This window comes from Acomys russatus, chromosome 5 (genome assembly GCF_903995435.1).
Source record: "Acomys russatus chromosome 5, mAcoRus1.1, whole genome shotgun sequence".
In the NCBI taxonomy this organism is placed as follows: Eukaryota; Metazoa; Chordata; class Mammalia; order Rodentia; family Muridae; genus Acomys; species Acomys russatus.
The window spans coordinates 28266935-28294900 of record NC_067141.1 but is presented as its reverse complement, the minus strand read 5'-3'; the positions used below and the strand labels follow the sequence as shown (position 1 = coordinate 28294900).

The 27966-nt window shown below is 50.4% G+C and overlaps 1 protein-coding gene across 1 annotated transcript; it reads left to right on the top strand.

Moving 5' to 3' along the window:
- The first annotated feature begins 1489 nt into the window (after positions 1-1489).
- Positions 1490-27346, top strand: Pola2 (DNA polymerase alpha 2, accessory subunit). The gene is made up of 18 exons (XM_051145939.1): positions 1490-1830; positions 4599-4723; positions 6095-6186; positions 6338-6395; positions 11020-11126; positions 13475-13659; positions 14166-14254; positions 15475-15630; positions 16077-16139; positions 17026-17068; positions 19776-19900; positions 20723-20761; positions 21582-21655; positions 24297-24405; positions 24586-24692; positions 25509-25568; positions 25793-25919; positions 26884-27346. Exons 1-18 carry the CDS (start codon positions 1752-1754, stop codon positions 27037-27039), a joined length of 1794 nt encoding a protein of 597 aa, XP_051001896.1. The 5' UTR covers positions 1490-1751; the 3' UTR covers positions 27040-27346.
- Positions 27347-27966: the final 620 nt, after the last annotated feature.

Genomic DNA, 27966 nt, shown 5'->3' with positions numbered 1-27966 from the left:
ACTCTCCTGCCTCAGCCTCTCAAATACTGAAATTTCAGATATGAGCCACCATGCCCAGTTCAATGAGCCTTAAATACACACTTACATGTACTTTTTTTTTTTTTTTTTTTTTTTTTGGTTTTTCAAGACAAGGTTTCTCTGTATAACCTTGGCTGTCCTGGACTCACTTTGTAGACCAGGCTGGCCTCCAACTCACAGCGATTCACCTGCCTCTGCCTCTCGCGTGCTGAGATTAAAGGCGTGTGCGCCACCACTGCCTGGCTTTTTGTTTGTTTTTCAAGACAGCAGGACCTCTCTGTGTTTCCCTGGCTGTCCTGGAACTCATTCTGTAGACCAGGCTAGCCTCAAACTCAGAGACCCATCTGCTTCTGCCTCCTGAGTGCTGGGGCTAGAGGCATGTTTTTGTTGCTGCTGTGGCTTATGGGTGTTTTGTGAATACCTTGAGTGTATGCAAGTGCCCCGCGTGCCTATGGAGGCAGAAGAAGGCGTCAGGTCTCCTGGAACTGAAGTTACAGGTGGCTGTGGGTGCTGGAACCAAACCCAGATCCTTTGTGAGGTACGAGGCCTAGCTTCAAACTGTTTTGTTTTATTTTCTTTCTTTCTTTCTTTCTTTCTTTCTTTCTTTTTTTTTTTTCCAAGATAGGGTTTCTCAGCTTCCTGAGTGCTGGGAGTAAAGGTGTGTGCCACCAAGCTTGGCTTTAAACTGTTTTCTTAAAAGGTTCTGTCATTCCTGTGTTCTATTCTTAGCTCGTAGTGTCACAGGTCACTTGACAACGAATAAAACTAGGAAACAGGGCTGGAGTGATGGCTCAGAGGTTAAGAGCACCGGCTGTTCTTCCAGAGGTCCTGAGTTCAATTCCCAGCAACCACATGGTGGCTCACAACCACCTATAATGTGATCTAACGCCCTCTTCTGGCCTGCAGACAGGGCACTATATACATAATAAATAAATCTTTGATTTTGATGATGATGACGATGATGATGATGAAATCGATCTGGGAGTGCTCCCCTTCAGGGACCTGCCCTCCGGGTGGCCACTTTGGAACCTCGACCTGGAATTCCTTATTAGTCAGCTTTTGTTTTTGTTTTTTACCCCGGATCCACCAAAACGCCACAGACTCAGAAAACAGGGCTATCCCTGTGGATGACAATCATAACAGCTCTAACACCCTCATTCCTTACAAAAGCCTGTTAGATCCGGATGAAGCACAGCAGGCTGAGTGGGAAAGAGCCAACTCGCCCTGCTTCAGCCATTGTAAGATACGGACGAATAGCGCCTCCTGGCCAGGAAAAAAGGGACAGACAAGCATCGCCGAACTTCACTGAAGAGGCGACACCTAGAACACACAGCCGCAGTGCGCGGACACCTCTCTCAATTTCCGCGCCACATGACGCGCAGAGAGCGCGTTCTGCGCAGTCGCAGTGGGAGGACCGGCGCGTGCGCGGGGAGGGCGGGGCCGACCGGGTCCCTGCGCATGCGCGCGCCAACCAAAGCAAACGCTTGGCGGGTTTTTCCTGGCCGCTCTCCTCGCTAAGAGACTAAGCAGTGGCTTTTGGAAGCAAATTTTCTTTCCGGAACGAGATCTCTCGGTGTTTTAAAAAGTATTTCTCATGACCTGGTGGCTGGGGTCGTCTGAGAGATTAGGCCAGTGAGTCAGTCTCGTGTTGAAGGGCAGGTCTCGTGTTTGCTGGGCAGACTTGAGCTGAGGTCAGAACCCGGCGGCAGACGCCTGACCCCACCCGGGTCACCATGGCCGTGTCCACCCAGCAGCTGGCGGAGGAGCTACAGATCTTCGGCCTGGACTTTGAGGACTCCCTGATGGAGAAACGTGAGTCCCGAACTAAGGGGGTGGGGTCGTTTCCAGATGCCATGTGCTTGTGGGGTACCGCTTGAGTCCTGATTAAACAACAGGTGACATTGCCGAAAGAGGAGACATTGGAACCGTTCGCAGCTCACACCTAGTCATCTGCTGACCTATGACTTATCTCATTAGAGTGTTTGTTTGTTTTAAGACAGAGACTCGCTGTGTACCCTGGCTGACCTAGAACTCACTGTGTAGACCTCTTGGGCTACACAGAGCGCTCCTGCCTGCACTTCCGAGTTCCAGGCACGAGCCACCACACCCAGCTACATGAACCTAATTACTTGCACAGATTTCAGACTAAGTTGCGAGCTGCTTCCATCTCACATCTCACCTTGGCAACGCAGTTGAATGGTTGAGTTTACACACAAGTCTTTAAGTTCCGTGGAAGGCTAGTGTTGCCTGGCTCTCATACTCTGTTTATCCACCTGGAGGGTTAGGGAGTATTTTTTTTTTTTCCACTTTCTCCTTTAAATATTTTTCATCAGGTGAACTTATTTCCTATTTTTCTGGGAAAGTAGAAACATTAAAAGTCTTCTGGCCCGATGGTGGTGGCACACAGCCTTAATCCCAGCACTCGGAGGCAGAGGCAGGCGGATCACTGTGAGTTCGAGGTCGGCCTGGTCTAGAAAGCGAGTCCAGGACAACCAAGGCTACACAGAGAGACCCTGCCTCGAAAAAACAAAAGAAAAAAGAAGTTGAAATCTTTTGAAGCTTTTGTGCCTCAGGGCTAGGCGGTTAAGAAGACCATTAGCTGTTCTTCCTTAGAAGACCAGCATTCAGTCTCCAGTGCCCTAGGGGTCTGCAACTCCCATTCCAGAGGATCCAGTGCCCTCTTCTGACCACCTCAGGCACTGCATGCATGTTGTACACCTAAGTGCTGGCAAAGTATTCATACATATAAAATAAAGGTTTTTGTTGGTTGGTTGCTTTGTTTAAGAAAAAAACTGTGCCTGTGAGGCTTAGAAGTTGTTTCCTGTCTCCTTTTGTTGCTGTTGAGATGCAGTCTCACGGTGCTGCTGAACGCAGGTGCCACCACAACTGCCAGAAATGTGCCTTTTGCCCAAAGTGCTTTGTGGACCCAACACCTGATTTCTCTCCTTCCCAGTTAGCACAGGTCTCTTCAGAAGGGTTGTCTATACCTAATGCATTACAGTGTCCTTTCTGTAGCTTTTCTGTCCTCATAGATTTAGGGAACTGACCTTTGTTTTGCCAAAGCCAGGGATAAATTCTTAGTCTTTGTCTTGAATTATCAGAATATCAGCAGCATTTGGCCACTGTTAATTGTAATTTGACAGGGTTTCTCTGTGTAGCCCTGACTGGCCTCAAACTCACAGCGATCCACCTACCTCTGCCTCCCCAGTGCTGGGATTAAAGGCCTGCACTACCACGCCAGGCTCTTTAAAACCTTTTTTTTTTTAAACATTTATTTTTGCCTTTTCTTCCGCCATCATGTACCATAAATGCCTGCTTTGGTTTTTCACCATGTCTTCTCACAAGACTTTCAGTCTCACAAGACTTTCAGAATTAAGCAATTCCTGGCCAAGAAACAGAAGCAAAGTTGTCCTGTTCCTCAATAGATTCGGATGAAACTAGTAACAAAGTCAGGTCCAATTCCAAGAACAGACACTGGAGGAGGGTAAAGCTGGGTCTGTGTGGATTCACACAGTGGCAATACTGAGGGTTTGTACTGAATTGTGCTCATCGATCCATCCTGCCAGATGGAGTTCAACATTTTTCACCTGGAGACTTGATCATGTCTTAATTGGGGGGATGTAGTTTGTCCAGTAATAAAATCTAGAGCCTTTCCCCAAAAAAGATGTACTTTTTTATTATTTTTGAGACAGGGTCTCTCTGTGTAGCCTTGGCTGTCCTAGACTCGCTTTGTAGAGCAGGCTGGCCTCGAACTCCCAGCAGTCTGCCTGCCTCTGCCTCTTGAGTGCTGGCATTAAAGGCCTGTACCACCACTTACTTATTTTATGTGAATGAGCGGTCCCCTTCCGTATACAAAGTGCGCCACAGGCGGGCAGAACCCTGCAAGGCCAGAAGAGGGAGTCGGACCCTCAGGGAGTAGAGCTGCCTCTGCCGCCTGTGCGCTGTTGGGAGCACATTCTTGCGTGGCTTTGCTGCTACCGCTCCCGCGTTTCCTTTGGATTTGCTCCCCACCATTTCTCAGCCTTTGAAGATTCATTTTCATCTTCCTGTGAATGGCCAGGACTCAGAAACAGAACCACCTCACACTAGACACATTCATTCCCCTGGCGACTCACACAGTCTTCCGCGATTACTCTCATATTGAGGCAGGGTCTCGTGCAACACCCAGTTGCTGTTCCAACTGATCTGGCTAGTTAGGGGCATTCTCTGTCCCTGCCTTCCACACACGGCTTCACAGACATGCTGCTGTGCCCACTGCATTGCTGTCCTCACACTTGTGGGGCGAGTACTTTACCTGCTGGCGCCTCTCTCCCTAGCCCCTTGTATTTTATATTTCCAGCCTTGCCTTTGCTCTATGGTCCCTTCCCCGCACCTTTGTGCATGTAAGGTACTATATGGTCCTTGCTCTGTCTCCGCCTTCCTGGGAACAAGAGCTCTTCTTGGTTTTGCTCACTGCCGTGTCCCCAGGGCCTGTGGGTGCTGAATAAGCAGTGACAGGATAACGGGACTGTCGTGCCTCCCGAGAGGCAAGATGTAGGAGATGAACCAGGTTCTTACTTGTCTGCCCTCTCTCTCCACAGTGGCAGAGCTGTGCGTTCTGCACCGACAGACTGAGGAGGCGATGGTAAGCGAGCTTGTCGCCTTCTGCACCAGCACAGGGAAAGCGTGCCTTACTGTAGAGATCCTGAACTCTTTTGAACATGAGGTAAGAGCAAATGTGAGGGTTCCGCCTTTTGTTTTTGTTTTTCTTTTTCAACAGGGTTTCTCTGTGTAACAGCCCTGCCTCTCCAGAACTCACATTGTAGACCAGACTGGCCTCAAACTCAGGGATCCGCTTGCCTCTGCCTCCAGAGTGCTGGGATTAAGGGCGTGCGCCACCACACCCAGCTGCAATGTGCCTTCTTAACTACTGACCTATCATCACTCTAGTTCTTATGGGAGAAGCTTTTATTTTCAATGTATCTGTGTGTGTGTGTGTGTGTGTGTGTGTGTGTGTGTGTGTGTGTGTGTGTGTTTTCCTGACCTCCCCCTGTCTCCCAAATGCTAGGATGACAGGCAAGCTCCACCACACCCAGCCTGTCATTTTTTTGTTTGTTTTAGAGACTGGGTCTCACTATGTAGATCACACTACCCTTAAACTCATAGACCCACCCACTTCTGCCTTCTAGTGCTGGCATTAAAGGTTGGAGTGGGGTAATAACTGGTGTTGGCTCTGTTTCTTTTTTTTCTTTTTGGTTTTTGGAGACAGGGTTTCTCTGTGTAGCCTGGGCTGTCCTGGACTCACTTTGTAGACCAGGCTGGCCTCAAACTCACAGAGATCCGCCTGCCTCTGCCTCCCGAATGCTGGGATTAAAGGCGTGCACCACCACGTCTGGCTTGGCTCTGTTTCTTAATAATTACACAACCCAACTAGCTTACACAAGAAGAAAAAAGGTTAAAGGGACAAAAGAGTGAACCTTCCGGTATCCGGTCCACAGGACGGGTCCTTAGGTGTCTCTCTGGCCTGCGGGCTAGACGCTGTTCACACGCTCAAGCCTGGGGTGAACCTGTTGTTCTCTCCTCCCCACCTGCCTGTGTCTCCTTCTCCCCTTGAGGGTCAATTAGAAAAACAATAGCCCAGGTGGGGTTCCCAGGTCTGCTTCCTGAATTCCAGGCCCAGGATGGCTCCACTCAGTCTGTCACAAGGTATTCATGGGGTGCCCCAAGGGTAAAGCCCGCCAAGACTGCTTCTACCTGTGACAAAGCTTAATCTTTCCCACAAATTGGGACTGAGCCCAGGGCCTCATGCTGCATGCCTGGCAAATCTTTTTTTGGTTTGGTTTCAGGGTTTTTTTGTTGTTGTTGTTGTTTTGTTTTTTGAGACAGGGTTTCTCTGTGTATCCTTGTAGACCAGGCTGGCCTCGAACTCACAGCAATCCACCTGCCTCTGCCTCCTGAGTGCTGGGATTAGAGGCATGCACCACCATGCCGAGCCTGGCAAGTCTTCTCCCAGTGCCCTGTTATTTCAAATGGGAATGCCCTCCCTATTATCACACTATGGAATAATATATTCACCATTTTCTGTTTCATTCCTCAGGTTCTGAACAAAAAATTATCCAAAGCTTGGCATGGTGCCTCCAAACCCAGCGGGCACGCCGGAGCCAGGGACATTGTCTCTATACAGGACCTGTATCCTTCTCTGCTGAAGGTCTCTGCACCGTACCACATATGTGCACTCTGTAATTTCTCAACAGTTGCATATATAATCTAAGAACAAATGCTTAGCATCCAGTTTCTTGTTTATTCGCGTGTAGTTAATCTCCCTGACCAGTGTCTTCAGAATTGAAGCATCAGAAGAAGAAGAGACACTTTTGAATTCTTACACCACACCCTCGAAGGTGAGCATCCTACAGCCTTACACCACACCCTCGAAGGTGAGCATCCTACAGCCTTACACCACACCCTCGAAGGTGAGCATCCTACAGCCTTACACCACACCCTCGAAGGTGAGCATCCTATAACCTTACACCACACCCTCGAAGGTGAGCATCCTATAACCTTACACCACACCCTCGAAGGTGAGCATCCTATAACCTTACACCACACCCTCGAAGGTGAGCATCCTACAGCCTTACACCACACCCTCGAAGGTGAGCATCCTATAACCTTACACCACACCCTCGAAGGTGAGCATCCTACAACCTTACACCACACCCTCGAAGGTGAGCATCCTACAGCCTTACACCACACCCTCGAAGGTGAGCATCCTACAACCTTACACCACACCCTCGAAGGTGAGCATCCTACAGCCTTACACCACACCCTCGAAGGTGAGCATCCTACAGCCTTACACCACACCCTCGAAGGTGAGCATCCTACAACCTTACACCACACCCTCGAAGGTGAGCATCCTACAGCCTTACACCACACCCTCGAAGGTGAGCATCCTACAACCTTACACCACACCCTCGAAGGTGAGCATCCTACAGCCTTACACCACACCCTCGAAGGTGAGCATCCTACAGCCTTACACCACACCCTCGAAGGTGAGCATCCTATAACCTTACACCACACCCTCGAAGGTGAGCATCCTATAACCTTACACCACACCCTCGAAGGTGAGCATCCTATAACCTTACACCACACCCTCGAAGGTGAGCATCCTATAACCTTACACCACACCCTCGAAGGTGAGCATCCTACAGCCTTACACCACACCCTCGAAGGTGAGCATCCTACAGCCTTACACCACACCCTCGAAGGTGAGCATCCTATAACCTTACACCACACCCTCGAAGGTGAGCATCCTACAACCTTACACCACACCCTCGAAGGTGAGCATCCTACAGCCTTACACCACACCCTCGAAGGCGAGCATCCTATAACCTTACACCACACCCTCGAAGGTGAGCATCCTACAGCCTTACACCACACCCTCGAAGGTGAGCATCCTACAGCCTTACACCACACCCTCGAAGGTGAGCATCCTATAACCTTACACCACACCCTCGAAGGTGAGCATCCTATAACCTTACACCACACCCTCGAAGGTGAGCATCCTACAGCCTTACACCACACCCTCGAAGGTGAGCATCCTACAGCCTTACACCACACCCTCGAAGGTGAGCATCCTATAACCTTACACCACACCCTCGAAGGTGAGCATCCTACAGCCTTACACCACACCCTCGAAGGTGAGCATCCTATAACCTTACACCACACCCTCGAAGGTGAGCATCCTACAGCCTTACACCACACCCTCGAAGGTGAGCATCCTATAACCTTACACCACACCCTCGAAGGTGAGCATCCTACAGCCTTACACCACACCCTCGAAGGTGAGCATCCTACAGCCTTACACCACACCCTCGAAGGTGAGCATCCTACAACCTTACACCACACCCTCGAAGGTGAGCATCCTACAGCCTTACACCACACCCTCGAAGGTGAGCATCCTACAACTAACAGTCCGCCGGTTGCTTGGTAGCCGGGCGTTGGGGGTTTTTTGGTTTTTGTTTGTTTTTTCAAGACACGGTTTTCTCTGTAGCTTTGGCTGTCCTGGAACTTGCTCTGTAGACCACGCTGACCTCAAACTCACAGCGATCTCTTGCCCTCTGCCTCCCAAGTGTTGGGATTAAAGGCGTGAGCCACCACCAGCTGGCTTTAAGTAACATTCTTTTTCTTTTCTTTTTTTAAAAATATATTTATTTATTTATTATGTACACATATATCTGCAGTCCAGAAGAGGGCATCAGATCACATTACAGATGGTTATGAGCCACCATGTGGTTGCTGGGACTTGAACTCAGGACCTCTGGAAGAGCAGGTGGCGGGTGCTCTTAACTACTGAGTCATCTCTCCAGCCCTAAAAGTAACATTCTTAAAACCATATTGCAGAGCTGACACACATACCTTTAGTCCCAGCACTTGGGAGGCAGAGGCAGGCAGATCTCTGCGAGTTCTAGAGCAGCCTGGTTTCACCAAAGAAAGTAAGTTCACAGCTCCCTGTGACTTTCCCCTACCCTGCTAAGATTCAGTGTGAACCAATGTGTGTGACAGGAGGATATGTCTAACCTGGCTTCCGCTCCTTTCACACTTGTTCTCTTGCTTGCCCTTCAAGCATATTAAACGTACACTCAGCTCCTGGCCTCTTGTTGGGGGTGGGGGGCAGCCTGTCTAAGCTAGCAGCCTCTGGCCTCTTCCTCTCCGGTGTCTATTTTCTGCCTTATCTTTCACCATGGACCTTAGTTTTGGTCATTTCGCTGTGTTACAGAAGCTCTCAGACCATGGACATTACCTTATCCACTGTTCTTTGCCCAGGGCCTGGCCCATGATAGCTGCAGAGTTAATGTGTAGCTGAGAAACCCTTAAGTCCTTCTATCCTTTGTCTTAGTCATTCTTCCCAGTGGAGCATTTCCTGAGATCTAGGCGCATGCTCAGGGGATACATGTTCAGCGTCTGCAGGACTCTGCTGTCCATTCCCAGTAGCCCCCTTAAAAATACCTAAGGAAATGCTCCAACTCACAGAATGACACATGAATGGTGTACATCATAACCATTTATAATCATAAGAAATTAAAGTAATCTATAATACAGCAATAGAGAAAGGCATAGAAATTATTCAGAAAGCCAGGCAGGGGTGGCACATGCCTTTAATCCCAGCACTCGGTAGGCAGAGGCAGGTGGATGCCTGTGAGTTCGAGGCCAGCCTGGTCTACAAAGGGAGTCCAGGACAGCCAAGGCTACACAGAGAAACCCTGTCTCGAAAAACCAAAATAAATAAGTAAATAAATGAATTAGGACAACTATTTTAGTTTATATATTTAGTTGAAAGATATTAAGATACAATTAAGAAATGTTCAAGAATGGTTATTTAGCCAGGTGTGGTGGTGCATGCCTTTAATTCCAGGACTCGGGAGGCAGAGGTAGCCTGGGCTACATAGTTCCAGGACAGTGAAGCTTACACAGAGAGACTCTGTCTTTATTTTAGAGGAGGAGCATGCAGGGTACACAGCAGTTACTTTAGAGGACCAGCGAGTAAAGACACTTAGTGTGAGCCTGATGACCAGACTCCCGCCCTCAGAACCTGCGGAAGGCAGATGGAGGGGACCAACTCCACAGCGTTATCCTCTGGTTCCAAACTTCCACCGGGGCTCCCATTCCCCCACACACTGCACACACTCTTAATAAGGAAAGAGAGGAAAAGCTAAATTCGAGATCTCGTAAGCCAGGTGTGGCGCTGCACATCTGTAATCCTGCTGGTTGTGTGGAGGAGGCAGGCAGATCAGGAGCTGAAGGCCAGCCTTGGCTACCTAGTGGATTCAAGGCCAGTGTCGCCTTTAATATCTGAGACTGTCTCAGGTATTAAAACAGCACAGAGGCTGGAGAGCTGTCCCTTCAGGTAAGAGATCGGCTGCTCTTGCAGAGCGCCCAAGTTCCGTTCCCAGCACCCACATCAGGCAGTTCACAACTGCATGTGTAACTCCAGCTCTAGGGGCTCCTGTGCCTCTTTCAACCTCCACAGGCACCTCCACCTGCATGCACATGCTCACACATACACAGATAAAATATTTAAGCGAACAAATAAAACCACAAATAATTTAAAACTCTAGTCTCCAATACAGCTTCTTCATTTTTGTTTTTTGAATCAGGCTCTAACTGTGTAGCCCAGGCTAGCCCGGGAGTTGGGGAAACTTTGCATTGCAGCTTCTCAAAAGCTAGAATTTCAAGTGTCATGCCTGTCTTGGTATTTGTTCTCACCTTGGGTCCCACCATCAGTAGCTTGGTGGCATTTCCTCCAATGCACCAACAGGTGGAGCCCTTGAGTCAGAAAAGTTTGTGCATCTGAGATGGAGTAGTTCCTTTGGGCAAGACATTTGTCTTTCCTGTCAATCGCCCATTATCGTAGGCTTTCAGGAACATTAGCTCTTGTGATTGGGTTTCATCCTTAATTCTGGACTTACCTTAGCTTCCTACTGATGAGCAAAGGAGCAGAAAAGAAAAGGTAAAAACAACCAGATGTGACCATTAGTGAGGTGAATGCTGACTACTCTCTCCAAGTATGAGCTCAACCACCTTATCTGCCTGGAGTTAGTCCAGGCTTTAATTTGGAAAATGTGTGGTAGACTTGGCCAAAAGAAGTATAATGTGGTCCCATCCCTTCCCAGGAGAGTGCGTGCATGCAGGTCAAAGCTAAGTATTGCCAAACTCAGGTCTTTTCTAAAAGCAGAAAGTGGCAGAGATGCGTGTGCAGGTTGACAGGTCAGGTGGCTGGCCTGGCCACCTCTTTAGGAAATGTTTGCATTTACACAGAGGGACGTGAACACGCGCACACAGACATGCACACACACAGGCAGAACACTCCACACTGTGGAAGGTCTCCGTGATCACTGCTGGAGCTGGTTCCTAAGGGTCCCCAGTCCTGCCTGGTGCCCTTTCCTGTGCCACTTTGTCCTTTTTTAAGGAACCGCAGCACTCTACATTTAATTAGCAAATGAAGCTAATTTTTCATCTCTTTTCTAGGGTCCTAGTAAACGAGCTAGCAATACCCCAGAAACCCCCCTAACAAAAAGGACTGTCTCCACTCGCAGCCCACACCAGCTCCTCTCGCCCTCAAGTTTCTCCCCGAGGTATGTATTAAATCCGGGCCAAGAAAGCCACGCCTCTGTCTGCTGACAAGGCGACTTCGAGTAACTTATTAATAAGAGCTGTGCGAGCGGGCGGTCAGCCGCAAGCTGGCTGTAAGGCCTGAGGTCCTCTGCCTTGTGGAAAATTACTGTTTCGTACAGTGATTAAGGAAACTTGCTTCCCACCCGCTTCTCTAGGGCTCGGTTCCTAGACAGGGAACTGATATCTCCTACTGAAACAGCCTGGCTACTCAGGAGCCCAGGCGTCGGCGCGTCAGGCCACTCAAGACAAATAGGCTCTCGCTTACTTCTGCTCCTTTGCGTGTGCTTGGTTTGGCTTGGGTTTGGGTTTGGTTTTTTTGTTTTTTGCTTTTGTTTTTGTTTTTTGGTGATCTGAAGTATTTCTGGAAGGGAAAAGCATGCACCTTTGTTCAAAGCATTGCGTAACCTGTTCATCCCGAGCTCAGGTGACAACTGGCTTCTGAGCATTTTCCTGTCACTGAATCGTTCTTCAGTGGCTTAGCTCATAGCTGCCACCACTGTGCACAAATCTGCGGAGATCGCGTATGACTCTGAGACCTGTAACTGGTAGGTCTCCATTAGAGAAACCCACGGGTAGGTGCTTGACCTAGGAGATGTGCTTGTGGGACTGTCACATCAGGACGGGGCTCAGGGACAGTACTTCGGGAAACACCCAGCTCTGGGTCCCTTCTAAACACCAGAATGCAGGTCTTGTCATGGTAGAGCGCAGTTAGGAGCACTTGCTGCTCCTGCAGAGAACACAAGTTCGGTTTTCAGCCTCCACGTTATGTCTCCACAAGTGTTTGTAGCTCCAGTTTCTTGGGCTGCATGATTGCAGATACATACACACACACACACACACACACACACCACTCTATACACATAAAAATGCAGATTTTGTTTTGTTATTTGAGACAGGATTTCTCAGTGTAGTCTTGGCTATCCCGGACTCTCTTTGTAGACCAGGCTGGCCCCAACTCAGAGGTCCACCTGCCTCTACCTCCAAGTGCTGGGATTAAAGGCATACACCACCACGCCTGGCAAAATGCAGATCTTAAGAAGCAGAAAGGCAATGACAGAAGCTCTGCAGTCATTAAGCTTTGGTGGTCATTGCATCCTGAAGGGCAGTTTGGCATCACTGTGGTCCACCTGGTTCAGAGAGAGCTCAAAGCTGCTTTCCTAATGAGCTTTCTAGACTTGAAAAGGTATCTCTGAAGCCTATGAGAGTTCAAATAGTTGTTGCAGAGCCATTGTGGGAGTTAGGCTCACTAAACAAGAAGCCCTTTAAATCTGTTCCTGTGGCCATGTTTACAGTTGTCCCCTGTGAGCATCTGATGACATTAGAGGTTTGTGACACATGTCCCTCCACTGGGGGAGCTCAGAGAAGCTGGTGACTTCCTTGCCTGGTTCTTTTTTTTTAAATGTACACTAAGAAAGCTGATATCAGAAACTCGATCTGTATTTTTGGGTTTTTTTTTTTGTTTTTCAAGACAGAATTTCTCTTGGGTTATAGACCTGGCTGTCCTAGACTCACTTTGTAGACCAGGCTGGCCTCAAATTCACAGAGATCCTATTGTCGCTGCCTCCCTAGTCCTGGGACGAAAGGCGTGCGCCAAAGAAACTCTGTAATTTACGCAAGTAGCCTGTAAATTATTTAGGAAGAGGCAGTCCTGGACAGAAACACAACCAAGCTCATTTTCTGTAGCTCATCTGGGAAGAAGGGGTGTTGTCGACAATTGTGATCATGCCTCACGTGAAGTGAGTCCCTACAGAATCTTCACGTGCCGAACATGACGTGTTTCTAGACCTCCCCGTCAGCGCTGTTTTGTTTTGTTTGAGATAAGGCCTTGTGTAGCCTAGGCTGTCCTCAAATTTAGCCCAGGATTGCCTTGAGGTCCTGCCTTGCCTTCACTTTTGGAGTGGTAGGATTGCAGACAAGCCATACCTGGTTTCAGCTGTACTGTATTTGCTCAGCAGTCTCTGACCCAGTCACTGTTTCAGGATCAAATGACAGTGAGTGACTCACAAGAAGGAAGGGAAATGCTTGGAGCTTGTTATTCAGTCAACCCAGGGTGCATTTTGTTTTGCTTGTTTTGATAAAAATAACAACCTTTTTATGTTTTATGTTTTTATGTTTAAACCTGTAAACTTTTATATTCTGGTGTTGCTCAGCACCTCATTCCCGAAATCCCTGAAAGGTCAGTCAAAGTACTCCAGCCCCAGCCAGACAGCTTGCTCCCCGCCCCCCCAGACCTCCAGAGCCTCGCCTTAAGTTCCTTCCTCAGGTAGCCACAGGCGCAGTGACCCAAATCTGTTCCGCTTCCCTTTAGTGTTACTCCCTCCCAGAAATACAACTCCAGAAGCAACCGGGGAGAAGTGGTCGCCACCTTTGGCTCTGCGCAGGGCTTGTCCTGGTCGGGGAGAGGAGGCTCCGGAAGCGTCAGCCTGAAGGTCACAGAGCCTCTCACTGGCAGCTACAAATCCATGTTTCAGCAGCTCCCGGATATCCGCGAAGGTGACTTGCTCTCCCTCAGAAAGCCTGGTGGGTTGACAGCCCCATGGAAGGACTGGCCCAGCTGGTGGAGTAGTCGCCTGGAGACCTCTGAGTCCAGAAGCTGGTCGATGTCCACATGGGGGCTCCGTCAGTGAAGGAGAGGGACGCTGAGGGATGCTGTAGTTCCCCAGGTGTAGCACTTCCTGAAGCTCCGACAGCCACCCTAGTGATGGCACATGAGCTGTGAAGGAAGGAGCTCTGGAGTTAGGAACACTCTGCTGCTTCCTCAAAAACTCTCCCCGGTTACCCTTGTGTTCCCTACAACCTACTGAAGGGGGTGGGGTTCTCAATGACTCTCTGGGGCTATGTGTGTGGTCTGAATCGTGTCAGGAAATGGATGACAAGCCTGGGGTTCAAACCAGACAGATGCCCGCGCACTTCAATTCCATAGGATGACCGTGAGGTTTAACGGTGTGTTCTGTGTTTCCTGCCAAGTGAGGTGTCTTAATGTTACCTTCGGGTTGCAGTTCTGATCTGTAAGATAGAGGAGCTCGGCAACGACCTGAAGGAGCACTACAAGATCGAGGCTTTCACCCCACTTCTCGTCCCAGCACAAGTAAGTCATTGAAGAGCACTCACTAATCACCGATGGAGATGGTGCTGGCCTGGTCCTGAGAAACCTGCCGCCCCTGCCTCCCAGGTGCTGCCTTGCTTGGCTTAGGTGACTGCTGCTCTTAGAAGTCAGTGAAGAAGCCCTTTCCACTCACCAGTGTTCTGCCTCAGCATCCTGGTTGGCTTTGATTTAAAAAAAAAGACACGTGCTCTCTGCCGTGTCCCCAGGCTCTCTCCTTCCCCTTGGACAGGGTCTCACACATAAGCAAAGGTTGAAACCTCGTTTGCTCAGGCTGGGGCAGATTGCCTTTGGAGAGCCCCTGTGGGCACAAGTGTCTGGGTTCGCGTGGTGAGAGCGGCAGGCTAGGAATTGTGCTCTCATAGCCTGGGTGGTCATTTGAGCACCGCCGCCGCAGATCAGTGTCTGCCTCTGGCATCCAGAGCCACGCCATGCTTTAGTTCTGCTGTGGGGACTTTGTCGGTAGGAGTGCTCATCCACAAGAAGATGTGTCCTAGATAATTCTTGAATGTGCCTTTTGTCCCATGTTTGTTTCCAAGGAAGAGAGACCATACATAAACTTTGTCTGTAGGAAGTGTCAGAGAAATTGAGAGGACGTGTGGGGGCAGGGCCTCACATGAGGGAAAAACTAGACTTAACTCAGTTTGCTCCCAAAAGTGGAAGTCCTACACGGGAAACCACCAGGAGAGATTTCCGTTCCGTCTGTGAATAACTTCCTGTGGAAGTGGCAATATGATATCCTGCCTGGCAGTGTGGTATCCGGGCACTTGGGAGCCCACAAGCAGGAGGACAGAGAGTTCAAGGCCAGCCTGGATTACGTAGCAAGTTTCTGGGGAGAGGCAGGAGCATGGCTGAGGGTTTGGCTCTGATCCAGACTTCACCTGTTACTTGATGTTAGTGAAATTGCCCCATGGCTCTGCTGCTTGTCGTGGGTGTGGCCATGTCTGTCTTAAGGTGGTCCAGAGTGTGGAAGGTCAGTGAATGTAGTCAGTTAATAGCTGTGATTTTCCACAAGTGCTGGGCAGCAGGACCAGAGGGGACACGCCCACCCTGTGGCCGCTCAGAGCTCACCTGACTGGCAGGGAGTGGACCAGATACCGGGAAGAGTCTTTGGATCTCGGTGGTGATTTTGTGATCCCCGCTCAGAATACATGCTATAGTGGTTTCGCTGTGCCTGCTCTGACGATGCTCCCATCCATCGGTAGGAACCTGTAGTCCTGCTGGGTCAGATTGGCTGTGACAGCAACGGGAAGCTGAACAGCAAGTCTGTGATTCTTGAGGGAGACCGGGAGCACTCCTCGGGCACTCAGATTCCAGTGGACTTATCGGACCTCAAGGAATACTCTCTCTTTCCTGGACAGGTGAGACTGGAGCCTTCTGGGATGCAGACCTGAGCGGTGGGCAGCCGTTTCTAGTCTTCGTCTCTGTTGCCATGAGATTGGATTGTATAGGCCCATAATTTAGGGACTGTTTTTTCTCTACTTGCTATGACCTTATCTCTGGGTCCAACTGCCCAGGTTCACATCCCAGCTCCACCTAATGAGATGTGTGCGTATGGGAAGGTGCTTGACCTTCAAAGCCAAGGTGTCTTCATCCACAAAATGAAACAAAAATTCTTACCTCATGGGATTGCTGTGAGAATTAGGTCGTTTGTGTAGAGCCTAATTGTAACTTATACGTAACAAATGAAGGGTTTCTTTCATTTGTTTTCAGGAAAATGCCTTAAGTTTATAATTACCAAAGTGGTTTAACTCAGACCTCTCATCTATCTCTCTTATTGAGCTGTCTTGTGTTTCTTGTCTTTCAGGTTGTAATTATGGAAGGATTCAACACCACTGGCAGGAGGCTTACTGCCACCAAACTCTATGAGGTACCGGGTGGGCCCCTCCCCCACTCCAGTTCCTTTCAGGTTCAGTATATCCAATTGTGGTACAAGAAGTGGGTCCTTTTCAGTCTCTGCATGTTTGTTAGTCGTTTTTGATTCTAGGGTTGGAACCCACCTGCAAGCTACAAGGTTTTGTTTTTGTTGTTGTTGTTTTGTTTTGTTTTTTGTTTTTTGTTTTTTTGTTTGGTTTTTCGAGACAGGGTTTCTCTGTGTAGCCTTGGCTGTCCTGGATTCGCTTTGTAGACCAGGCTGGCCTCGAACTCACAGTGATCCACCTGCCTCTGCCTCCCGAGTGCTGGGATTAAAGGCGTGCACCACCATGCCCGGCTGCAAGCTACAAGTTAACAAACTCTTTTTTTCTGGAGAGCCTAGCAGCCAGTGTTTTAATCCGAAGGCCACACATGGCTCTGTATCATTACTGTGCCAATACAGCTGTAGGCCACTTACAAGCAAATGCCTGTGGAGAAGCCCCACTAAAACTTCATTTATAAAAATGGCTCCAGCCAAATTTGGCCTCATGCTGTAGTTTACTCGTCTCTGCTCTCCACTGCAGCCCTCCAGAGATCCCCCTAGGACGCCAGGCACAGCAGCAGGGCTCTCCTCTCCCCATCCTCCTCCAGCATGCCAATGGTTTAGGCGCCTGCTTTGCATGGGTTGACCAGAGAGGGATTCTGTGAGAGTCTACTGGTGACTTCCATTGCCTGGTCTGCTTAGTCACATGGCAGCTTCTGTGGGCTCCAGGTTGTAACCCCCAAAAGCAAGACAGAGACACGTCACCCCTTGTCCTTTCTCACAGTCCTCCCACTGCACACCCACAGACACTCAGAGCCACCACTCACCAAGGCTCAGCTGAGCTTTCCTTCCATTTCAGGGGGTACCTCTTCCATTCTATCAGCCCACTGAAGAGGATGGAGGTAAGTTGGGGTTCATTATTCTTGCCAATAATGGGGCTGATAGACAAAGTCCCAGACTGTAGTTGCCCAGGCTCAAGGAAGTACCCATCGCTGTGTGGGAGTGACACATAGAGCAGTAAGGACACAGCTCGTCCATGAGCTCACAGGCCCTTTCAAGAGCCACTCGTGGGTGGGAACTTCCTCACTGATAGTTGCAAAGTCTGGGCTCTGACAACACATGTGAGCACCCATGATCTGGACTGCTGCTGAACAGGCATGTGAAGGGTACTTGGAAAAGGGGACTGATACACACACACATTACAGCATAAGCTTGGTGTCCTACATGGGACCCTGGAGGAAAAAAGGACGCTGGTGGGGAAACCTAGTCCAGTCAGCAATAACACACCAGAGTTAATTCTAGTTACTGTGCTGTGGTGAGGAAAATGTTACTCTTAGAAAGCTCTGGGGAAAGACATGCAAGACTGCAGTTCTAAAGTCACTCCTCAACAAAGGTGTAATATCTGGGGCTTGGAGAGATGGCTCAGCTGTTAAAGCCTAGGCTCACAACCAAAAAACTGGTGGTACGCAGCTTTAATCCCAGCACCTGAGAGGCAGAAGCAAGTAGATCTTTGTATTGGAGTCCAGTCTGGTCTACATAGGGAGTTCTTGGCCAGCCGTCCTGGACTCACTGTGTAGACCAGGCTGGCCTCAAACTCACAGTGATCCACCTGCCTCTGCCTCCCCAGTGCTGGGATTTAAAGCACGCGTCACCACTCTTGGTTTTGTTGTTGTTTTTGTTTGTTTGGTTGGTTTGGGTTTTGTTGTTGTTTTCCATTTTATTTTTTATTTTATTTATTTATTTATTTATTTTTATGTTAACAAACTTTGTTTCACACTATTCGTAGTCTGGGCTGGAGTTGCTGTACACCAGAAAGCACTTGTTTAGCATATGTGAGTCTCTGAGGTCAATCCACTGCTACTACAAAAGAAAAGAGGAAAGGAAGGTATTTCTAAGCATTCCTGTAAGCAAAGTAGAACAAACACCAGTAAAGATTTTCAATAAAAGCCAGTGATGGCCTGCCGCCAGTGCCCCATGCCTTGATGTGTGTGAAGCCATTCTCGGAGATGACCTGGAATCCGAGGTGAAATGTAGCTCATAACACTACAGCGTTTCAGAGAATGTTGTATGGGGGAAAGGGAGGCTTTTCCTGGTCTCGGTTCGCGGCTGTACTCCTGTGTGGACTGCATGACACTTCCATGGCCCACACACCAGGGAACATGTTACTTTATAAGGTCAGAAGGACTTTGCTTGTGTGCCTGGGTTCTTAGATGAGGTGGGCGGCATGGTGGTGGGCACCTTTAGTCTTAGCACTTAGGAGGCGGAGGCACGCAGAGCTTTGAAAGTTCGAGTCAAGCCTGGTCTATGTAATGAGCTGTAACCTGGCCAGGGCTGTAGAGCAAGACATTGTCTCAAAAAAGTAAAATAAGACCAGGCATGGTGGCGCACGCCTTTAATCCTAGCACTTGGGAGACAGAAGCAGGCGGATCGCTGTGAGTTTGAGGCCAGCCTGGTCTACAAAGTGAGTCCAGGACAGCCAAGGCTACACAGAGAAACCCTGTCTTGAAAAACAAACAAACAAAAATGGTAAAATAAAATATTTGTGGGAACGAGTGGTGGGGTTGTCGAGTGTCATTACATAGGTCCTTATGAGAACGGATGGCAGAAAGCTCAGTCAGGGAGCAGAAGCTTCCGGCTGCTGGCTTTAATGAAGCAGCACAGTCGGCCTGCTGACACCTCGACTTCTGGACTTACATTGTCCAGCGGTGTAAGATAGTAATTATTTTAAGACTTACTTGATTTTGTTTGTTTGCCTGTGTGTGTGTGTGTGTGTGTACACTTGTGAGTGCAGGACCTATGGAGGTCAGAAGAAGGTTTTGGATGCCCGAGGCAGCAGTTATAGACAGCTGTGAGCTGCCTGATGTGGGTGCTGGGCACCAAACTCAGGGAACCAAACTTGGGTCCCCAGGAACAGCAATGGTAAAATAATGCTACATGTTAGAAAACTTGTGAGACTTGGATTTGTTGTATCAGCCACAGGAATAGCTGAGGCTGACTTTAAAAACCTAACTCAAAAACTGGACAGGGCTTAGAAACCCAGGATTGGGGTGGGGACACAAGCCTGGCAGCTTTAATGTCCAGGAAGCAGGAGTCTCCAGCAGAGCCTGCCTTCCTGGGCCTCAGTTCCCCACATTCTCCCAGCACACGGAATTCCCAGATGGTCCCTAACTTCTCCGCAGTGGGAGCACATGTCACCTTGATGGTTCTTTCCTGTCTGCCGCTCTGCTTGCATGGCCCAGGCGCACTGCTGGGAAAGTTCCCGCCATGGCTCAGGTTTCTCCCTGCCTGTGTTTCTACTTGGTTCAGTGTTGCAGGGAGCACGGGGTCCTCACCTTGAATCCCCAGACTTGCACTCAATGGACTTTTTTGTTTTTGAGACAGTTTCTCTGTGTAGCCTTGGCTGTCTTGGATCACTTTGTAGACCAGGCTGGCTTTGAACTCGCAGCGATCTCCTTGCTTCTGCCTCCTGAGTGCTGGGATTACAGGTGTGTGCCACCATGCCTGGCTGCACTCGGGGAACTTATTGCAGAAAATCCTGTGGCATTTTCCTTCAATGGCCCCTTCCCTGCTCGCTTTCTCCTCATGACCTTGCATTGCCTTCCATCTCAGATTTTGAGCAAACTATGGTTCTAGTTGCCTGTGGGCCTTATACCACCTCTGACAGCACCACATATGACCCCCTGCTTGATCTGATCACCATCATCAACCGCGACCGGCCTGATGTCTGCATCCTGGTAGGTCCCCTGGGTAGCAGTGTGCGGGGAGGCAGGGGGTGGGGGCGATGAAACAGGCCTTAGAAAGGGGTATTAATGATTTTGAAGTTTTTAGGAAACATTGGTCTGTCCTTTTACAAAGATTTTGTTTTGTTTTGAATTCTTTTATTTTTTTTTTTAAGATTTATTTATTGTTATATATACAGTGTTTTGCCTGCATATACACCTGCAGGCCAGAAGAGGGCACCAGATCTCATTATAGATGGCTGTGAGCCACCATGTTGTTGCTGGGAATTGAACTCAGGACCTCTGGAAGAGCAAGCAGTGCCTTAACCTCTGAGCCATCTCTCCAGCCCTTGTTTTTAATTCTTTCTCTTTTTCTGTTTTTGAGACAATTTCTCACTATGTAGCCCTGGCTGGCCTTGATCCTCCTGCCTCTGCCTCTCAAGTGCTGGGATTTTTAAAAATGTGCAACTCTGAGGGGATATACATAGTCCATACTTACTGAGTGCAGAGCGCCTGGCAGTGCTTTCATCTTGCTCTGACCCTAAACTGATCTCTTTATGACCTAAATACTCTGGTAACACAGTGGTCTGTTGTTCTGTAGAAAACAGAAAAGAGCTGGTGTCAAATGGGGCAGCCATGAGTAATAGGGCCCTGAGAGCCTCCCTGAGAAAACAGGACTCAGGTGCTCCTTGGCCCATCTGCTGACTACCCAGGCTCGCCAGGCAGCTGTGGAGGGACAGGTAGATTCAGACAGGGAACTACTTTTGGACACTTTTTCTAAAAGCCTTTGCAGACACAGAAGATTCTGATTTGTTTCCCGCCTCTGCTCATTTGCAGTGTGGACCTTTCCTGGATGCTAAACATGAGCAGGTGGAGGTAAGTGCCTGGGGAGCAGAGGGTGTGGCTGGGGGTCTCACTCAACTAGACTCTCAGTTTCCCCTTTTAGAATCTGTCTGTATCTGCAGCAGGCTTACATCACCCCTGTAGCTAATGAGGGAAACATCGCCACTGGCCAAGTTTAATAAATACTTCAAATTTGAAGCCAGGGAGGGAATTAGAAATGGATGGTTCCTTTGTCTCCACCTCTCACGTCTCAGGCACAGCAGCAACAAATGCAGATGCGCTTTGGTGCGTCTGGCTGTGAAAGTCCCCTTTGAGACTGACACACCGCCTACTGTACCAAAGAGGCAGAAACTGAAATTCCCTTGTGTGGCCACAGCTCTAAGCTCATGTCTTAAGGGCCTCTGATACAGAAATGGCAAACGGTCTTTCCTGGGATCTTGTTCTAGGGCCTGGGCCTCCTGTCCCTTGTTGCCACATGTCTCCTCCACAGAAAGACTTGAAGGCAGTCTTTATCCTAGACTCTCAGCTTGCATGCAGGATTAATTCTAGACTCAGCTCCTTGCAGATGGACAGCCCACTCCAAGCCCCTTGTTTGTTTGGTTTTTTGTTTGTGACACTGGAGCCAGGCTGGCTTAGAATTCGGTCTGTATCCTAGGCTGGTCTGCAGCTAGCTCCTGGTAATCCCGCTTCATCCCCCTGAGTGCTGGGACTGCAAAGCCCCTCTGCCTGGCTCCCATCTGTCTCGTCCCTGTTACCCTCTGTTCACCGTGAGCCCTTCGCGGTCATCTAACAAGCTTTTGCGCTGAGCAGACCCAGCGTCTGCTCTGAATTTACGTCCTTTCCATTCTTGCAGAACTGTCAGTTGACAAGCCCGTTTGAAGACGTTTTCAAGCAGTGCCTGAGAACAGTTATCGAAGGAACCAGAAGGTTAGCATTCCGGATGCTGGAAGAATCTGGAGCTTTCTAGGTCCTTCCAGGACATGCCAGTGGGAAACTGAAACTGCTTTAAAAGCCCTGGTTGTTCCTGTCCTTTCCGTCCGCTAGACCCCTTGAACTTGAGTGCTCAGACAGTGGGTTAAAAGGCGTCTTTGCAAGTCAGATAAACAAACTTGGAAGGACGAACTTCACACACGCTCGTCCTTCGTTTCTTCCTCTTTATTTCCTTTTCTCACTTCCCCTTGTATAAACTGTTAGTCCGTGGGAATGTTCCCAGGGTAGGGAAGCCCAGGATCGGCAGTGAAGTCCTGAGAGGCCCCAGACCTTTCCTTGCATGAGGGGAATGTTTTGGGGTAAGCCCAAGTTCCTTCCCTGAGTCAATGCTTCCCATGGCGGTGGATGCCTGCCAAGGGCTAAAGTGATGGGTGGGGGAGACTCAGCGAGGGTGGATCTTGAATCCTCCACATAGCTTGGAAGACAGGCCTGAGAGGCCACAGCACTGACGTAAGCACTGTGATTCTAGTTGGGGGGGGGGGTGCTCAGGGTTCCAGGAAGAGTTAAGGCTAGAAGCAGAGGGGCTTTGGAAGCTGACCCCTCAGTTCCTGTCCCTTGGGCCAGGCCAGAAAATGGAGTAGTAGGCGGTCTCCTGGGACTTGTTGCCTGTTACTGAACTTTAAAAACAAACCTGTAACAAAGGTGGTTTTAAAAGGTCTTCCTTCCGCCTTCGGTCCTGAGAACAGATCTCAGGTTGATTAGTTGTAATACAACCTTGTGCTGGCAGCTGGCCTGGAGCCAGGCGACTTGAGCCCTTAGCTGTTTCCATTCCCTTCCCTTTTCAGATGGAGGGTCACATATACCTTGCCTCTTCCCCCAGGTCTGCTAGGGCCCCAGTTGAGTCTATGAAACCTGAGAAATGCTGAGGTCCTCAGAAGACAAGCTCCCCCCCAGCCCCCCCAAGCAGAAGCAGCTCTGGAGCGGCACCCAGCGCTGGCTGGTGCTTCCAACGTGAGGTTGGATTCTGATTTGGGTTCTCCGTCCCACGTGCTATTGATGGCAGTGACATAAACAAAGAATAGACCAAGCATTGTCCCCTGGGGGCCAGTGCCCAGCACCACCAGGCACTTTCATCTGTAGCTAGTGTGAGCTGCAAAGCAGGGGAGCAGCCCCACCCTGCCCGAGCAGTGTGTAAATGGAGCTGGGTCAGAAATGCAGAGCACCAGGCAGATGTGTGCAATCTCCCTTGTGGCAGCAGAGAGCCCTGGCGCACCTCCCAGCTCAAGAGACAAAGACAAGACCCTCCCACCATGATGCTTGAAGTTGTGCAATGCTGCACATCCTTGGAATTTTCTTCCCGGCCCCTCCCCCTCCAGCCAACTGAGCCGTAAGCAGGGGCTGTTTCCTCCTTAACCATTGCTCTCCTGAAGCCCGTCCTGAGCAGCTGCTCAGTCCCTTTTACCTTCAGACTCTCATTTCTGGAGCATCAGTTGTCCCTTTCAGCTGGCCTAGTGGCCCGACTCTAGCACTCACCTGGTGGGCTTGACAATGTCCGTGATCTTGGTGTCAGACTGTGAGTAATGTACAAAGCACCTTTAGGCTCATGGTTCTGATGATCCATTTATAGCACACTTGTCCCCAGTATCCAATCCTGGGCGCTGGAGGGGAGCTGGTGGAGAGACGGCCTGCAGAGGCCTGGGAGTTTGGTCCTCAGCACCCACATCAAGTGCCCACCTGTACTCCAGCTCTGGGGCATGTTTCACAGTTTAAGTAAGAGAAGGAAGGGGCTGCGAGTGAGCACTATTGGCTGGCTCCAGGCATGCCCTCCCAGCAACAGTTTATGCTTCTTAGGTTTACTGTGGGCCCCTCAGCCAAGGATGGACAAAGGAACCAAAGAAGCAGGTTTCCCCTTTTCTCTTTTGTGTACTTGTGGAAACAGTTGGCCCTGGGAGCCACAGCTTTTCTCTACACTCTGTGTTGTAGCCCTGGGGACTCTCCTGCCCCATCAAGGAACAGCTGCCTCTGCTCTGTGCAGCGTTTCTCTCACATTAGTTTGCCGAGACGCAGCATCACTTCCTGGCATGAGCAGGGAGGTGATGTCCCTCTGGCAGCCTCAGGACCTGCCCAGTTTGCCTCGCCCCCTCCCTGGCTTCACTTTGAGTCCCATGAGCCACGTGTCGGGAGAACATTATTGCCCCCAAGCAACCTCCACCCTGGAGGGTGGACTCAGACTTGAGCTCCAGTCCAGTCCTGAGGCTTCCGCCTCAAATAGTCCCAGTCCCGCACTCAGGCTAGCCTCAAATTCTTAGCTCCCCTCTGTCCTCCCGTGGCTAGGGATGCCTGTGTGTGCCTTCCATGCCAGCTCTAGGTCCCAGTTCTCCCCCTTTCCTCCCAGACAAGAGCTCCTCCCTGTAGTGATGTGTCACAGAAAGGAGGGGACAGTGTGTCCTAAGCTATGTGTACCAAACCCAGATGGGCACGTGTACGTGGCAGCAGGTGGCCTCTCCCTCTCAGGGCCCTGGGAGACAGTGTCTCGCCACAGTGGGGCACTGCCAGAAGGATGTGCACACCACGAGCCTGTGGCCCAGCTCTGCTGACTCTGGCCTTGTCGCTCTGTGCTTGCATTTCCACAAAGCAGCTCCGGCTCCCACCTTGTCTTCGTCCCATCTCAGAGGGATGTGCACCATGTGCCAGTGTACCCACAGCCACCGTTCACCTTCCCTGAGCTGCCCCGAGAGGACAAGAAGGTACCACTGCCCACCTCAGGCCAGCAAGCCCCAGGAGTGAGGGCATAACCTGCCTCCTAAAGCCCAACAGAGGTGTCTCCGCTTGCTACGTGTGGGTTGGGCCTCAGTGGTCTCTGGGCCTCAGGCTTGGTAGGGAGGAATCTCTCACTGTTGTATGCTCATGTCAGCTCATTGTTTCAGCGAGTGCAGTTCGTGTCAGATCCCTGCAGCCTCATCATAAACGGAGTAATGTTTGGCTTGACGTCTACAGACCTGCTGTTCCACATTGGGGCGGAGGAAATCTGTAGGTAAGAAGTGCTCAGGCCAGCAGCAGCAGCTGGCTCCTGGCACCTTGTCCCTCTCCTCCCACCTCCACCCCCGCACTTGACAGTTTTGACAAGGTGTTGTAATAGCCAGGCACACTTTATACCAAAAGCTCAGCCTTTCTGTGCCTGGTAAAGGTGGTGGTCAGATAGCTTTGTTGCTGTCCTGGCTGTCCTGGAACTCTCTTTGTAGGCCAGGCTGGTCTCAAACTCACAGAGCTCCACAGACCTCAGAGAACTCACAGAGGCCTCCTGAGTGCTGGGATTATAGGCATGCGCCACCATGCCCGCCCGGCTTGTTCTTTTTCTTTACCTTCCCAATTTGTGACCTGAGTGCTCAAGTGTCCCTCTGTAGATTCACCAGAACAGTGACTGTGGGGCCCTGAGAGAACCAGGCCCTGTCCTGACCTGGTGTCTAGGCTGGGCAGTTGGTTCTTCTGTCAGACCTTCCTTGCCAGGAAAGAGAAGGATGAGCCAGAGGTTCAGCAGTTGAGTGTGAGGCAGGGGTTGCCTGGCTGTGTGTGTGGCTCCACGGTGCTAGACCGTGTCCTCTTGTGCGAGGCAGTGCCGGCTCCAGTGCTGGGGCCTACCATAGCCTGATTCCTGGGACTCTTCTCGCCCTGTGCCCTGTGCCCTGTCCTGGGACACAGCCAGCTGCTCGCTGTGCCTCCAAGCTTCCCCCAGGGCTGTGTCCTTGCTATTTCGCTTCCCTTGGTTAACTTGAGTGCATGGGTCCCCCCTGAAGAGGACTGACTGAGGAACCTGGCCCCGCCCCCAGTGCTTTCTGCTTTTCCTTCCCAGCTCCTCCGGGACTTCAGACAGATTCAGCCGAGTCCTCAAGCACATCCTGACACAGAGAAGGTGAGTGTGCTGCCAACCCGGAAGAGTCGTTGCGTCAGAGATGTGCCATATCTGACTGTCAGGACCTGCACAGGGCCACCGGGAAATTTCACCCTATGGTAACAAAACTGGGTTCTGGCCCCTCAAACATAAATGAAAAGACCAGTCCATTGGTGTGGGCAGTGTGCAGACTGGGAGTGGGAGCCTCTCCCAGGGTTCCGAAATTGGTTCTTTCATCTCTGCAGCTACTACCCACTCTACCCGCCCCACGAGGACATGGCCATAGACTATGAGAACTTCTATACCTATGCCCAGCTGCAGGTCACCCCAGATATCCTCATAGTGCCGTCAGAGCTGAGGTACTTCGTGAAGGTGGGTTTGAACTGGCCTTTTCCCAGAGACATCAGAACCTGCCTTCTCCCTTCAAACTACCTGGCATTCTCTCTCCCTGAATCTGCTGAAAGGGACAGTGTCCTCTTGGGATCAACACAAGGGCTGATTGCTGAGGGGTGGAATGAAACAGAGCCTAGGTGTCACAGAGCCCAGTGTCACAGTGCCTAGGTGTCACAGAGCCCAGGTGTCACAGAGCCTAGGTGTCACAGAACAGGGCTTCACCGGGCAGTGGTGGTGCACGCCTTTAATCCCAACACTCAGGAGGCAGAGGCAGGCGGATCAGTGTAAAGTCGGGGCCAGCCTGGTCTGCAAAGGGAGTCCAGGACAGCCAGGGCTACACAGAGAGACCCTGTCTCGGAGAAAAACAAAAACAACAACAACAAAAAAGAGCAAGGGCTTTGGACCATGTCAAGGTGACCTGGGAGCATGTTGCCTGCCTGTCTGCCTTCCCCTGAGCTCTGACCTGACCTCCACGGGCTCAGCCAGTAGTACCTTTAAAAAGCTCTTGAGCCCACCTGCCTCAGGATTAAGTCTCTAGCAGGGAGTCCAACACACCAGTTTTTTCAAGCTGGGTCCAGTCCAGTCTCAGACATTGGTTTGTCTGCTTTTCAAGGGGGAGCATTTTGAGGCAGGGTCTCCACGTCCAGGATGTCACTTGTCCTGCCTCAGCCTCCTGAGTGCTGAGGTGACAGTCTGTGACACCTGTCTCTACTCCTAAGTGGCTTCTTCCTGTGGGGAAGCAACAAAGTATTGGGATCAGTTTTGTCCCCAAGTCTGGGAGCTTCTTTTCCCTCCAGGCCACTGTGCTCTCAGTTCTGCCCCAGAGACTCTCCACTTACAAGTCAGCATATCTGCCTGAGTGGTTGCCTTTGTTTCTGTTTTGTAAGACTGACATGTCACACCCAGTTCAGGGCTTCTAACCCCAGTGTCCTTTCTTTCCCAGGAAATCCTTGGCTGTGTCTGTATGAATCCTGGGCGACTCACCAAAGGACAAGTGGGCGGCACCTTCGGCCGCCTGTACATCTCGAGGCAGCCCAGGGCCATGGACAGTGGAGCCAGGCAGGGCCCTACTGTGGCTGCACAGGTTGTCAGGATCTGAGTCTTCAGCCTGGGTCCTGTGGCCTCATGGACACCGAGAGCCCAGGCATGGCCCTCTGATGACCAAACTGTTGGGGCACCTGACGAGGATCTGGCCATAGGGCCAGGACTGCAGGACTGGGGCCCCTGTGGAGCTGAGCCTTGATCTGAGTCATGCCTCTCACCACTCTCCTGCCTCACAAGGGAGATAAGGTGTCCAGAAGTGAACCATCTGTGGAGACAGCCTGCCCTGTAAGGCAGAAGAACTTTGTGATTCTCTGTATGAGTCAAACATGGCATTTGGAGAAATTTTTTTTTTTTTTTTTTTTTTTTAGTATAACTGATTTTTATCTTTCTTCCCCCTTTTTTCCTGAGTACTATCCTAGGAATGTTGTCTACTTGACCTCTGTCCAGAGAAGGCAGAGCTTTGGTCACACTGGGCTCTCTCCCAGCCCTACCCTGCATCCTCCCATAGTCCCCAGGCTACAGTTGCTGAGGAGGAAACTGAGCTGCAGAGCAAAAGCTGGCGGCCTGCCTGGCTCTCTCTGTGCCTTGTCTCCCATGCATGCTGCAGTCCCAGCCCCACCTCTCCATCTGGAGGAGGCAGCCTGATGAGCCTTTCCATAGCCATAGCCTCTGGTCAGGCAGCCACTCTGCCAGGTCCAGCAGTCGCTCATACTTACCTATAACCCCGAGTTCTCAGGTAAAGTCAGAGTTGCAGGACACCCCCCATACCCCTATGTTCTGGCATCTGGGGATAGACTGCAGAGTTGAATTTGGCACACGTTTCTGCCCCACATATGCAAGCTGTCCTGCCTCACATTGCCAAAGGCAAGGTAGGAAAACCCAGCTGCCAGACCCTAGGAAGCGTGAGAAGCAGCAGTCTTGACCGACAGAAATGGGGCCTCTCGGAGCCGGCCTGTGCTCCACGCTGACGGGAGGAGGCTTC